The 14,491-nt window shown below is 40.7% G+C and overlaps 1 protein-coding gene across 2 annotated transcripts in view; it reads left to right on the top strand.

Annotated features, from left to right (window-relative positions):
• Window positions 1-14,491, top strand: part of kcnh1b (potassium voltage-gated channel, subfamily H (eag-related), member 1b) — a 93,453-nt gene that overhangs the window by 60,857 nt on the left and 18,105 nt on the right. For both annotated transcript variants that reach the window (XM_060940551.1, XM_060940552.1), the window contains 3 exons: window positions 2,663-2,862; window positions 3,251-3,503; window positions 10,843-11,039. In XM_060940551.1, coding sequence (XP_060796534.1) covers window positions 2,663-2,862; window positions 3,251-3,503; window positions 10,843-11,039 — 650 coding nt within the window. The remainder of the gene's footprint in view (window positions 1-2,662; window positions 2,863-3,250; window positions 3,504-10,842; window positions 11,040-14,491) is intronic.

Below are 14,491 nucleotides of genomic sequence, written 5' to 3' on the forward strand. Positions count from 1 at the left end.
AGATCAGTGAGATGACAGTAACCATAATATTATGTAATGATAGTATTGTATTTGACTGTTTGAATGTATCTTATCCATCATAGCTGGTGCTTTTGCATCACACTGGGATAAAAACGACAGTACAACTGTCATCGCTGATGCAGTCAGGTGCTAGTTCACTAGATGGTCAATGCTGCTGTTTGGCTGTGATGAACGCCTCCAGTTTTAAGCCCTGACAGAACCTTTTCTCAGCCTGTCTGCCTGGTGTATATTTAATGTCTGCCTGAAGTTGCCATTAGTCCCACACTGTGACTAACATGCAGACACACCTTTTGCTGTGAATTTCCTTTGGCAAGGTTGTGTGCTGTTCTCTGGAGCACCAAGGGATATGCCATGCTGGGAGCAGGTAAACAATTTGGCACCATGCCAAGTGCCCACTGCATTAAAGCAGAGTGCAGAGTAGTCATCGTGCTTTACTTAACTTGAAATGGGATCCAGTAAGATCATCTGTCACTGGCGTTGCCAGAGCCAGAATTGATTTGTATCAGCTTGGCTTGGGAAAGGGGCATCTGGAGAGGACAGAGGGTGACATGCCTATGAAAAAGTGCTGACCTGTAGGGACTAATTGTCAGTGAGGGAACTGATCTGCAGGGCTAATGCTGAACATGCAGTATATGTTTGTAGCTCAATTTTATTGACTAGTAATAGATTTGTAATGGAATTTACATAGAATTTGCTTTAAAACAGAACTGGGACTCTGAGCATAGAGAGATGGAACTCAGTGGTGAGAATGAACAAACACGTGTGATGTGGTTGGATTTTGCTTGATTTCATACAAATGTCCGAAGAAAACGTATGACCGTGAATCCTCCCCTTAACATTAACATTTAACCTTTGTAACATTTATTGAGAATTTAGTAGTCTGAATAGTTCCAATTTGCAAGTATGAAATCATGGCGTGGTTGAAACCCAAGAACCAGAATACATTAGAAGACGGCCTAGTTAAAGCCCAGACTTCAGTCTGATTTTGGGCAAGAAGAATGGGCAAAATTATCAGGATTCAGATGTGCAAAGCTGAAAGCCTTACAGAAACACAAACTTACAGCTGTAATTGCAGGGTGGTTCTACCAAACACTGGTAAGGGTGAATACTTATGCAACCAACATATGTCTGTTTTTTTTTTGTTGTTGTTGTTAGAATTATAAAATATATAAAAACATTTTAACACTGAAATGTTAGACATACTGTATTGGGTAAACTGAAGGGTAAAGGTCCAGATTAAAGAAAAACTCTGGGATATATTTTTTAAATCCGGGCCCTATTTTCCATCTATTTGGGTCCAAATATATATTTGGTACAAAATTGATTAAAATCACTCCAGTATTGAGTTGGAGCATTATAACTGAAAAATGTCTGTATAGTGTAATTCTACGGGAAAATCATTGGCATCAAAGTAAACCTCTTGTTTTCACCACTTACAGGTTCATAATGTTATTATACACCAATCAGCCATAACATTAAGACCATTGAGAGGTGAAGTGAATAACATTGATTATCTCATTACAATGGCACCTGTCAAGGGGTGGGATATATTAGGCAGCAAGGGAACAGTCAGTTCTTGAAGTTGATGTGTTGGAAGCAGGAAAAATGGGCAAGTGTAAGGATCTGAGCGACTTTGACAAGGGCCAAACTGTGATGGCTAGATGACTGGGTCTGAACATCTCCAAAACGGCACATCTTATGGGGTGTTCCCAGTATGCAGTGGTTAGTACCTACCAAAAGTGGTCCAAGGAAGGACAACCAGTGAACCGGCAACAGGGTCATGGGTGTCGAAAGCTCAGTAATTTGCATGAGGCATAAAGGCTAGCCCATATGGACCAATCCTACAGAACAGCTACTGTAGCACAAACTGCTGAAAAAGTTAATACTGATACCTTTCTGTTTTAGCCAGCATTAACTTTTTCAGCAGTTTATTGAAAAAAAAACTCAATAACTTTAAAGAAACTGTAGAAAATGACTGTGGATAGTTTGCACTTTAGCGGACGCTGTACTTTACCGAGCCTAGCAGCGTTTGAGCGAATTTAAATGGGGGTTCGGGGGCGGCAGCCTCCGTATTATCAATAATAGATAAAGAAAAGCTTACCTTGTTCTATTATATGTCGAAGTCATCAAAACTGGTGTTTGTCTGTGCTTTGGGATTGGTTGTTTGAGGGTTAGGGTTAGTGTGACTTTTCGCATATTTTAGCGCTCGCTAAAGTGCAGTAGTCCCTTGACTGTAAACAGACCCATGTGTATGTCTATAGGGATCATTTCCATGTTGTCAGGCACTTATTAAAAGCATTATGAGCATTATTTTATTACTTTGACGTGAATGATTGACCCATAGATTTACACTATATAACTGTGTTGTGGTTGCCATTTATAGCATTCTAACTCAATACTGGACAAATTTTCATAATTTTTGCCCCCAGTAAATATTTGGACACAAAGAGATAGGAAAATAGGGCTCAGGTTAAAAAAAAATCCCAGAGTTTTCCTTTAACTTTATTTAATTTCAAGGTTCTAACACTACACAATGTGGAAAAGTTCACTTGGGGCGAATATTTATGCAAAGCACTGTGTATTAATGATAATTATTATTTATAATCATTGTGATTTAAGATCATTGTTTGTGTCTTTCCAGCTCTACTGTATGCCACCATCTTTGGAAACGTGACCACTATCTTCCAGCAGATGTACGCGAACACTAACCGCTACCATGAGATGCTGAACAGTGTGAGAGATTTCCTGAAGCTCTACCAGGTCCCTAAAGGGCTGAGTGAGAGAGTCATGGACTACATTGTCTCCACTTGGTCCATGTCCAGGGGAATCGACACTGACAAGGTACCTGATGCCAAGTGCTGTCAAGAGACTATAATTCATGTGCAAGGAGTTTTTCATTACTCATTCACTCTGTCACGTGGGCTCATTTGTTATCTTTTTGCAATAACATCCGTAGCAAAGTGACAAATGTGCTTTGCATGTTCAAGATCACACTTAAAATGTTATGTTAAACTTTCTGAAAATCACAGTGTGCAAGAAGTCTGGCATGTGTTCAGATGTCCTTTTAGGATGACTTCCATTGTACCAAAAGGATTACGAGCCGAATCTGATTTACGTCTTATCCATTATCCTTAGTTGTCTGATTGCAAAAGAAAGTAGTCAAAAAAGAAACATCCATCAGAGATACTTTGGAGGTGAAAGATTGGCCCTTTTCTCTGTTTTCCTTCAGGTGTTGCAGATCTGCCCGAAGGATATGCGAGCGGATATTTGTGTCCATCTCAACAGGAAGGTATTCAAAGAGCATCCTGCGTTCCGCTTGGCTAGCGATGGGTGTTTGAGGGCTCTTGCCATGGAGTTTCAGACCATCCACAGTGCTCCAGGAGACCTCATCTACCACGCAGGTGAAAGTGTGGACAGTCTCTGCTTTGTGGTATCGGGATCCCTGGAGGTCATTCAAGATGATGAGGTGGTTGCCATATTGGGTACGTTCATCTGAAATTACCTCAGTGGACTCAAAATGCAACTCACATTCCTTTCTGGGAATGTCCCAGTTGTGTAAAGATGTTTGATATCTTTGCTGTTACTTGGCTTTGAATGATAAAACTGAATTGAAGTAAAATGCCAGAAAGAAAACAACAAGGAGAGAAAATTTTGTTGCAAAATACCAGCTCATGCTTCATGGCATAAGCCAACTTGTGATGTAAGTGATTGCCATGGACAAAAACATGCATACGCTATATACAGTGTCTTGCAAAAGTATCCATCCCCCTTGGTGTTTGTCCTGTTTTGTTGCATTACAAGATGGAATCAAAATGGATTTTTGGAGGATTAGCACCATTTGATTTACACAACATGCCTACCACTTTAAACGTGAAAATCTATTGTTTTATTGTGACACAAACAATAATTAAGATGAAAAAACAGAAATCTGGAGTGTGCATAGGTATTCACCCCCTTTCATATGAAACCCCTAAATAAGAGCTGGTCCAACCAATTCACTTCATAAGTCACATAATTAGTTGATTAAGAGCCACCTGTGTGTGCTCAAAGTGTCACATGATCTGTCACATGATGTCTCTATAAATCAACCTGTTCTGGACCCTGACTCTGCAACACTACTAAGCAAGCAACATGAAAACCGAGGAGCCTCCAAACAGGTCAGAGTCATAGTTGTGGAGAAGTATAGATCAGGGTTGGGTTATAAAAAATATCCCAAACTTTGAATATCCCAGGGAGCACCATTAAATCCGTTATAGCAAAATGGAAAGAATATGGTACCACTACAAGGAGGCAAGGAGGGCATTAATCAGAGATGCAACAAAGACACCAAAGATAACATTGAAGGAGCTGCAAAGATCCACAGCGAACATGGGAGTATCTGTCCATAGGATCACTTTAAGCTGTACACCCCACCAAGTGGGACTTTTTGGAAGAGCGGCCAGAAAAAAAACCGATTGCTTAAGAAAACACGTTTGGAGTTTGCCGAACAGCATGTGGCAGACTCCTGAAACACATGGAAGAAGATTCTCTGGTCAAATGAAACTAAAATTGATCTTTTTGGTCATCATGGGAAACACCATGTGTGATGCAAACCCAACACCCTGAGAACACCATTCCTACAGTGAAGCATGGTGGTGGCAGCATCATGCTATGGGGATATTTTTCTTCTGCAGGGACAGGAAAGCTGGTCAGGACTGAAGGAAAGATGGATGGCACTAAATACAGGGCAATTCTGGAGGAAAAGCTGTTTGAGTCTAGATGTGCTAAGCTAATAGAGACATACCCCAAGAGACTTGCAGCTGTAATTGCAGCAAAAGGTGGCTCTACAAAGTAATGACTTTAGGGGGGAGTGAGTACCAATGCACACCAGATTTCTGTTTTTTCATCTTAATTATTGTTTGTGTCACAATAAAACAGCAATTTGTACCTTTAAAGTGGTAGGAATGTTGTCAATCAAATGGTGCTAACCCTCCAGAAATCCATTTTAATTTCAGCTTGTAATGCGACAAAACAAGACAAACACAAAGGGGGATGAATACTTTTGCAAGACACTGTATATTACATTAGTAATATAGAGAAACTATTTTTCTGTGACTGACATTAAGCTCAATAGCATATTTGCTAGCAGCACAATGACTCTATTAGCCTGTATTATTGTGTTCTGTATCGAACACCATTCAAGTCATGTAAGAAAAAGCATGGCTTTGGACAGCATCCGTCACAGATTGTGCAGCTTGACTTTGTGTTCTAAGCATTGTCTCCTTAGTCAACCTCATGTCAATTAAATTGGAAGCCATTTTGGATGCCTGCTTACTGACACAATTACTTATCTGCACGGTTCAGTGGTCTTCTCATAATGCAACTGCCAATTACCCTTTAAGCAGTACATGAAGTCTGGGATTTTGCAAGAGCAAACAAGAAAACACTTTTATGTAACTGGGGGATATGATTTTGTTTTGCTACCCTGAAACACTGCTCTAGTGTAGGAGTTCAGCAATAAAAATTTTCCATCCATCTACCTACCTCTAGTTCCTTAATGACATTAACATTGAATAGCTCTGACTTGGGAACAAAAGGATTCAAGAAAAAGAATAGGAAAACATGCAGAGACATTTACTGAATATGGATTTACATCCATGATGGTACATAATGAGTAGAAACCAAAATACCAAGGCTTGGGGTCACGGAAAATCCATTATAATTCAACTATTTCAGCTCAGCCTTGGTATATCCTTAAATGGTGCAATAGAGTACACAGATTTCTTATTTTGCACATTTATTGCACCCATTTATTTCCTTTGGTTGTTAACAGTGTAACCCAGAAAACACAGAAGCTGGAAATTGAATTTGTAGCCTAGAAGCAGTAAGATATGCTCTTTACTGCACCAATAAAACAGCCTAAAAATAGTGATGTCCTGAAACAGTTTTTGCGTTAACTATAGAAAAGATGTCTTGTCACCAGCTTTTTGAATTAGTGGTCGACAAGTAAACATTTGAAGTCATACAACCCCTGCCATGTGCAGTCACATAGTACAGTTTTTCCATTATACATCTGATCTCTTTTAAAGTATTTAACTATTGTTCCTTTAGCTCTGATCCTGAAATATGGATTCTTAAATACATAATGAAATGAGTACCCTCTGGGGTTCCAGGCAGCAATCACTCTCACATAGTCGAATTACGAGATCCATTTGCCTTTTAATTAACTGAATATATGAAGTTAAACTCTTCAATGGAGTCCCTTTATGAAAAACATCCCCCCTTGCTGCAGCAGGAAGACAGGACCCAGTTACAGTGAATTGGCCTCTGGTGTAATGATCATAATCAAGTCGTGCTTCATGAAAGTTGGGCTTTGAATGTGTCAAAACTGTAGTCAGAATGATAAAATAAACTTAAGGGTGTCACATTGCAGGCACTCATGGATGTAAGTGCAGGGGAGAGTGGGGATGCATGCAAACAGGAAGCGTAGTCAAATCAGTAAGCAAACTCGTAGTCAGAAAGCACGCAGGGGTCGGTCGATCGGCAAACATAATGGTAGAGAGCAGACTAAAGAGTTAACTGGGTAAATGTAGCAAAGGTTCAGGAAACTAGAGGCAGGCAGACAAGAAAGGCTCGGTATGACTGGGTAAACACAGAATGATACTTTGCACTGAAGGTGTGCGAGGGAAAGCCTTAAGTAGCACTGCTGATTAACAGTTAATGATAGTCAACTGAACTTAATAAGAGGGAGATGGGGTATGTGAACTTTGGGCGTTGTAGTCTTAGGAAGCCATGTTTGTAGTTCGGTTAGAGTTTTGACTCATAACACCATTACTGACAAAGGCGACCTTGAGCCACTGCTGGATAGTTTTTGGGTTTTGTCCCCTTTGCCATGCCTCTTAGGTTTCACAAAATGCTGAAATAATCTCTGGTTATTTTCTTGTCATTGCTGTTTGCGAGACAGATTGAGATTGCACGTGAAGATGATGAATGCTGTATGCTGGTAATGGCACCTTGCATGAGCTTGGCTGCATTATGAATGCATTTTCCCATATAATGAAACAAACAGCCTGTAGCTCAATGGATTCAACAACTGAATGTCTTTTGTTACTGGGGGCAGCTTCAGATTCTCATTGTCACATGTGCTTCATGGTCTTTTGATGAATTCAATTGCAGTCATACCCCAGCAGTCCTGCTGCCAGCTGCATGCGCACAGGAGGCACAGCCACATTTTCATATGCATAGGCTCTGAATCTTAATATTGTAGGTTTGCGAAGCAAACGAGTGATATAATTTTTCAACATGAGAAGATAAACTTCATATCTTTGTGCAACCATGTAAATGTTCTTTATATTACATAGACACATCCAGGGAGGAAAAAATATGCAAGTTAATCAAAAGAATTTTAATTTTGAATCAGTTTGCCATTTTGACAATGCGCATCAAGTCAGCGGGAAAACACTGGGAGTGGCGTCATCATAGTGAAATATCGGAAATTATTATATACGCCTCTTCGACTCATTCAGTATCATGCTAGCTGAATGAAATATATCTGATAGACCACTCAGTGCCAGCCAATATTATTTAATTATTATAGATACAGGACACTTTCCATGGAATAAAAACATGTATTCTATTCCCTTCTAGTGGGTTTCATTCATTTGGTTCGATAGCATGCAATATTGTTATCATATCACTTATCCTAATGTATTACACCACTCTACCCACTGGAGAATGAGTGTGCAATATTGTTACAAAATTGCACGTTGTCAAGATAACACGACATCACGCGTCGGAGACGCAAAACTTGTGCGCTAGCGAGCGACAGTGACAATTTGTAAACAAACATGGCCGCCAGGTTTAACGGAAGATTAACAGGTGTGTATCGTCAAAAGTTAATTAGTGCAATTTCTTGCCTTCTTAATGCATTTGAAATCAAACAGTAAACAGTAAATAATAAAAATATTGTAAATAGTCCTATTCCACAATTGTAGGAATCCATATTATGTCAAGAACCGCTCAACTAAGTAAAGAGAAATGACATCCATCATTACTTCAAGACATGAAGTGTCTTTTAATTAATAAAAATGAAGAAAAAACATTGATAAATATAAATGACAGCTGTTAATTCCCTTGAAAATTGTATTTTAGTGTAGTGTAAAACACTGAAAGTTAAAATGTAATTCCACTGATCCACATGTGGGAATAATGTTTTAATGAAAGCTGCTCTAATGGCTTTCTCATTAGTTTCTCATATTCTTATTCCATAGGGTGTAACACAACAGAGTCCTCAAACTTAGTAGTGCACTGTACAGTAGGTCCAGTAGAACATGGTTTGAACACAATATCCATCCCATCCATCATCCATAACAGCTTATCCTGTACAGGGTCGCAGGCAAGCTGGAGCCTATCCCAGCTGACTACGGGTGAAAGGCGGGGTACACCCTGGACAAGTCACCAGATCATCACAGGGCTGACACATAGACACAGACAACCATTCACACTCACATTCACACCTACGGTCAATTTAGAGTCACCAGTTAACCTAACCTGCATGTCTTTGGACTGTGGGGGAAACCGGAGCACCCAGAGGAAACCCATGCGGACACGGAGAGAATGTGCAAACTCCGCACAGAAAGGCCTTCATCGGCCACTGGGCTCGAACCCAGGACCTTCTTGCTGTGAGGCAACATTGGTAACCACTACACCACCGTGCCGCCTGAACACAATATTTAAATGTTGATTTTCTTATATAGTATATACAGCGGGCGGCACGGTGGTGTAGTGGTTAGCGCTGTCGCCTCACAGCAAGAAGGTCCGGGTTCGAGCCCCGTGGCCGGCGAGGGCCTTTCTGTGTGGAGTTTGCATGTTCTCCCCGTGTCCGCGTGGGTTTCCTCCGGGTGCTCTGGTTTCCCCCACAGTCCAAAGACATGCAGGTTAGGTTAACTGGTGGCTTTAAATTGACCGTAGGTGTGAATGTGAGTGTGAATGGTTGTCTGTGTCTATGTGTCAGCCCTGTGATGACCTGGCGACTTGTCCAGGGTGTACCCCGCCTTTCGCCCGTAGTCAGCTGGGATAGGCTCCAGCTTGCCTGCGACCCTGTAGAACAGGATAAGGCGGCTAGAGATAATGAGATGAGTATATACAGCTGAGTGATTTCTGCCAGGTTTGCATCCCCTCAGGACAGCATTAAGAGGGCACAAAAATGTAACAATCATAGTCAAACAGTGAACGTGGTAAATATACAGAATCAAAGGCTAACAATAAACTGATTTCAAACGCTGTTATTTAACAAATATATATTTTATATGTTCATATGGTCTGCAAGGAGAAGTTTATTTTACATTGATGGAAAGGGTCTCTAGTGTCAGCAATTTGTCACGGTCAGGAAGTGTTTTTTGTGCACAATAGTGTCTTAAAGGCAGAAGAGTTTTCACTTTCTGGCTTCACAGTTTTGTTTTATTAACTTCACGAGAGAGAAGAAAGAGAAGCCGGTGATGGAATGACATTTATACATAGCTGTTTTAACGTAAGTGATAACAGGAAGTAACTAGTTTTGCAGACATTCCATGACACTGAATGTAACTAAGGCTACGTTTACATTAGACCGTATCTGTCTCGTTTTCTTCGCGGATGCACTGTCCGTTTACATTAAAACGCCGGGAAACGGGAATCCGCCAGCATCCACGTATTCAATCCAAATCGTGTCAGCTCCGGTGCTGTGTAAACATTGAGAATACGCGGATACGCTGTGCTGAGCTCTAGCTGGCGTCTCATTGGACAACGTCACTGTGACATCCACCTTCCTGATTCGCTGGCGTTGGTCATGTGACGCGACTGCTGAAAAACGGCGCGGACTTCCGCCTTGTATCACCTTTCATTAAAGAGTATAAAAGTATGAAAATACTGCAAATACTGATGCAAATACTGCCCATTGTGTAGTTATGATTGTCTTTAGGCTTGCCATCCTTCCACTTGCAAGTGGTAAGTGATGTGCGCTGGGATCTCACACACAGCGGCTCAGTCCCGAATCAGTTTGTTCACTTCACTCGCGCGCTCTGTGAGCTGCGCAGGGCCGGAGTGCGCACCCTCCAGAGGGCACTCGCTGTTCAGGGCGGAGTGATTTGGAGCGCAGGATGCCTGCGGAGCCGAGCGTATCCGTGTATTGGTGTTGCTGTGTGCACGCAAATCGTGTATTGGTGTTGCTGTGTGCACACTAATCGTTTTAAAAACGTTAATCTGATGATCCGCTGATACGGTCTAATGTAAACATGGGCTAAGTGGGTGAAAATAATGATGCGTTGTTCATTAATAAATGAAAAAATGTAATGGTAGGCAGATCACTGTGGTATAAGAAGAATAACACAGTTTGGCTTATTTTGTGGTGGATTATTTTCATACAGCAGTCAAACTTTTGCACTGGATAATATACATTTAATAATAACATGCAGTCGTTGATCTCCACATAGAGTGACTCAGTACTGTATGTGGTGTAAAACTGATTTCTTTTCTGTTGGGTGTGTTCCTGTTCTAGATGTTTCTACAGTTACATTATATAAGAAAATTAGTGATATGTAGTTAAAAAAATTAATCGGTGTTTAAGGCTATGCTTTGTGTTTGACTTGCATTATGATTTAGCCCATTACAATTTAATCTCATTTAACATTAGCTCTTTTTATTTTAGTCCAAGTGAGAAAGCATTAATTAAACAAGTGCTAAGCTGACATTTCGTGCATGTTCATGTTTGTCGTGATCCTTGAAACATTTGCGTATATGCATGAAGGTAATGCAGTGATTTAATTTCTCTTTGTTTGTTTGTTTCTCTCTCTCGATCTCTCTCAGGAAAGGGTGATGTGTTTGGCGATGTGTTCTGGAAAGAACTGAACTTAGCGCAGGCCTGCGCCAACGTCCGAGCACTAACCTACTGTGATCTTCATATCATCAAACGTGATGCCTTACAGAAAGTCCTGGAGTTCTACACAGCCTTCTCGAATCACTTCTCACGCAACCTGGTGCTCACCTACAATCTGAGGAAGAGGGTGAGTGAGGAGTCTATTGAGAACTGCGTTTGTGAAAATGGGCCTTGCTTTATTAGCTGTAATCAGAGCTGATTTTTTTTCTTTTCTTTTTTTGTTATGGCCTTCAGACTCATTGAATGTTTGATCACGTGAAACAGTCCCCCAGTGGGTGGTACAATTTACTGTGATGCAGCGTTCTATCACTGTATAAATCATGTAATCAGGTCATTTTTCACTCCGGAGATGGATTTAGAATTTAATTACTTAATCTATTGCATGGTTTTGCAACAAAATTCTTGGTGTTGAATCAATTGCAACAAAATTCTTGGTGTTCCTTTACAATATCGATGTACTGTAAATATTCTCAGCTCAGATTATTGGCTTTTTCTCCACTGCTAGACCAGCTGTGCCCAGCACGTTGGCTACAACTCAATTGAAATTCATGTCTCCTCTCTCTCTTTATGAAGGCACCTTCTGCCTCAGTGCTTTAACACTCAGAGGTCCGGGGCCTTTCAGACAGTTTGAGGCAGTCTGCTACACCTTGACATTTTTAAGTTTTTCATCTAACTAAAAACATCTGTGCAAAAGTGGCACATATGGTGATATTCTAGAAAACCTCAACAATAACAGTATGAGAGTAAAGTAAATGTAATGAAATTAGTCTCATCATGAAAGTATCAGAGCACTTAGATTTCAATCGTTTTATCATATCTCATCTCATTATCTCTAGCCGCTTTATCCTGTTCTACAGGGTCGCAGGCAAGCTGGATCCTATCCCAGCTGACTACGGGCGAAAGGCGGGGTACACCCTGGACAAGTCGCCAGGTCATCACAGGGCTGACACATAGACGCAGACAACCATTCACACTCACATTCACACCTACGGTCAATTTAGAGTCACCAGTTAACCTAACCTGCATGTCTTTGGACTGTGGGGGAAACCGGAGCACCCGGAGGAAACCCACGCGGACACGGAGAGAACATGCAAACTCCACACAGAAAGGCCCTCGCCGGCCACGGGGCTCGAACCCGGACCTTCTTGCTGTGAGGCAACAGCGCTAACCACTACACCACCGTGCCGCCCCGTTTTATCATTTAAAATTCTAAAATAATTTACATACAAGAACATAAAATGGCTCTCAACTGAAACAGCATGCTCATGCTGAAGAGTATTTTTATCCCGTTCTTAATTGCTTGAGCAGCCGGTCATCAGTCAAATCTTAACAGGCTGTTTTACCTGTCATGAGATGAATAATCACTGTTCTGATCCATTGTTCTTAAAAGATGCCTGGATTTGTCTTTTTAAATTTGTATGTTTTACATGTTAAGGAAAGATAATCAGACTTTTCCTATCAGTACACAATGTTGTGTTGCCATCAACGTAATAGTCTTATTTGTTTAGATAAGAAAATCCTCCATAAGCCTCTTAGCAAAGATGCAATGACATTATCCTCTGTGCTTTTTAAGAAGATAATCATATTAAGTTTGCTATACTTACACCAAAGTCTTAAGTGTTACATGTAAAGAGATATGAAGAGAGAAATGACGGATCACCGACAGTATTTTGAGGAGATGATAGAAAGTATGAACTATAAAACACTGCTAGTGTATAAGGATTCAATTCAGATTTCACATTTAGGTTCACGGCTAATGTAGAGGTCAAAGAGTTATATTAATTTAGCAGTACACAATTAATTTGACCTTTTAAGATCTGTACGACTGAACATCATACAATTCAATTTCCATCTCCTTTCAGTTTTCATAATCATGATACAATCTGTCACCGTTTCCCCCACCACCCACGTTCTGTCTGTCACTTTTGAACATCAGAGTACAAATTAAGCCCTGGAGTCTATGCATTGTTTCCTAATTAATAGAAATACTAAAACAACAACCTTCAAGTTTTCCAAGTGTATGACAATTGTAGTAATGCACAATGACTGAGCACTTTATTAGCAACACTATACTAATACTGAGTAGATCCTCCCTTTGCTCTCAGAACAGCCTCAATTCTTCATGCATATATTCCACAAGATGTTGGAAAATTCCTTTGAGATTCTGATCCATGTTCAGATGATTGCATCACGTAATTCCTCAGATTTTTCAGATGTACTTTCTTGCTGTGAATCTACTGTTCTATCACATCCCAAAGGTGTTCTATCAGATTAAGATCTAGTGACTGGGAAGGCCACTGAAGAAAACTGCTCATTGTCACGTTCATGAAACCAGTTTGAGACGACCTGTGGTTGGTTGAAGAGAGCAACTGGACTTGCTTGAAAAGTCTTGAAGACATTTCGCCTCTCGTCCGAAAGGCACCCTCAGTTCTGTCTGTCTAATAGGGAGTATCAAGTATTTATCCTCTCATGGATCATCATAGAATCCGAATCAGAATGCTGATGGCTGCATTGTAGGTGGCCGATAGATGTACAAGTACATCTGAAAAATCTGAGGAATTACGTGATGCAATCATCTGAACATGGATCAGAATCTCAAAGGAATTTTCCAGTACTGAGGATGCCTTTCGGACGAGAGGCGAAACGTCTTCAAGACTTTTCAAGCAAGTCCAGTTGCTCTCTTCTACCAACCACAGTTACTATGTACCTGGATGACTGAGTATCTTCACAGACAGTTTGAGACGACTTTTGCTGTGTGACATGGTACATGGTTCTCATCCTGGAAGTAACCAGAATATGGTAAATTGTGGCCATGAAGGGATGCACATGGTAAGCAACAATACTCAAATAGGCTGTGGCGTTCAAGCGTTGACTGATTGGTATTAATGGACCCAAAGTGAATTGTTGATAGAAGGTCGGTTGGGTCCATGGATTCATGCTGTTGGTGCCAAATTCCGACCCTACCATCTGTGTGCCTCAGCAGAAATCCAGACTCATCAGACCAGGCTGTAGTTTTCCAGTCTTCACCTGTCCAGTTTTAGTGAACCTTTATCCACTGCAGCCTCAGCTTTGTGTTCTTTGCTGACTGAAGTGGAACCCGATGTGGTCTTCTGCTGTTGTAGCCCATCCACCTCAAGGTTCAACAAATTGTGTAGTCCAAGATGTTTTTCTGCTCACTACGGTTGTACAAAGTGGTTATCTGAGTTACTGTCGTCTTTCTGTCAGCTTGAACCTGTCTGGCTGTTTTTTGTTTATTGCACCATTCTGAGTAAACTCTATAGAGATTGTTGTACATGAAAATCCAAGGAGATCAGCAGTTACAGAAATACTCAAACCAGCCCGTCTGACACCAACAATCATGCCATGGTCAAAATCACAAAGATCACATTAGTTCCTCATTCTGATGGTAGATGTGAACGTTACCCAAAGCTACTGGCCTGTATCTGCACAATATAATAAAGGACCATTCACTTCATCTCACACACAAGATGACATACAATACTGTAAATCATATGCAGAGGTGGACAGTAATGAAGTACATTTACTTCAGTACTGTACTTGAGTACATTTTTTGAGTAT

Source organism: Neoarius graeffei, chromosome 15 (assembly GCF_027579695.1).
Source record: "Neoarius graeffei isolate fNeoGra1 chromosome 15, fNeoGra1.pri, whole genome shotgun sequence".
NCBI classification, from domain to species: Eukaryota; Metazoa; Chordata; class Actinopteri; order Siluriformes; family Ariidae; genus Neoarius; species Neoarius graeffei.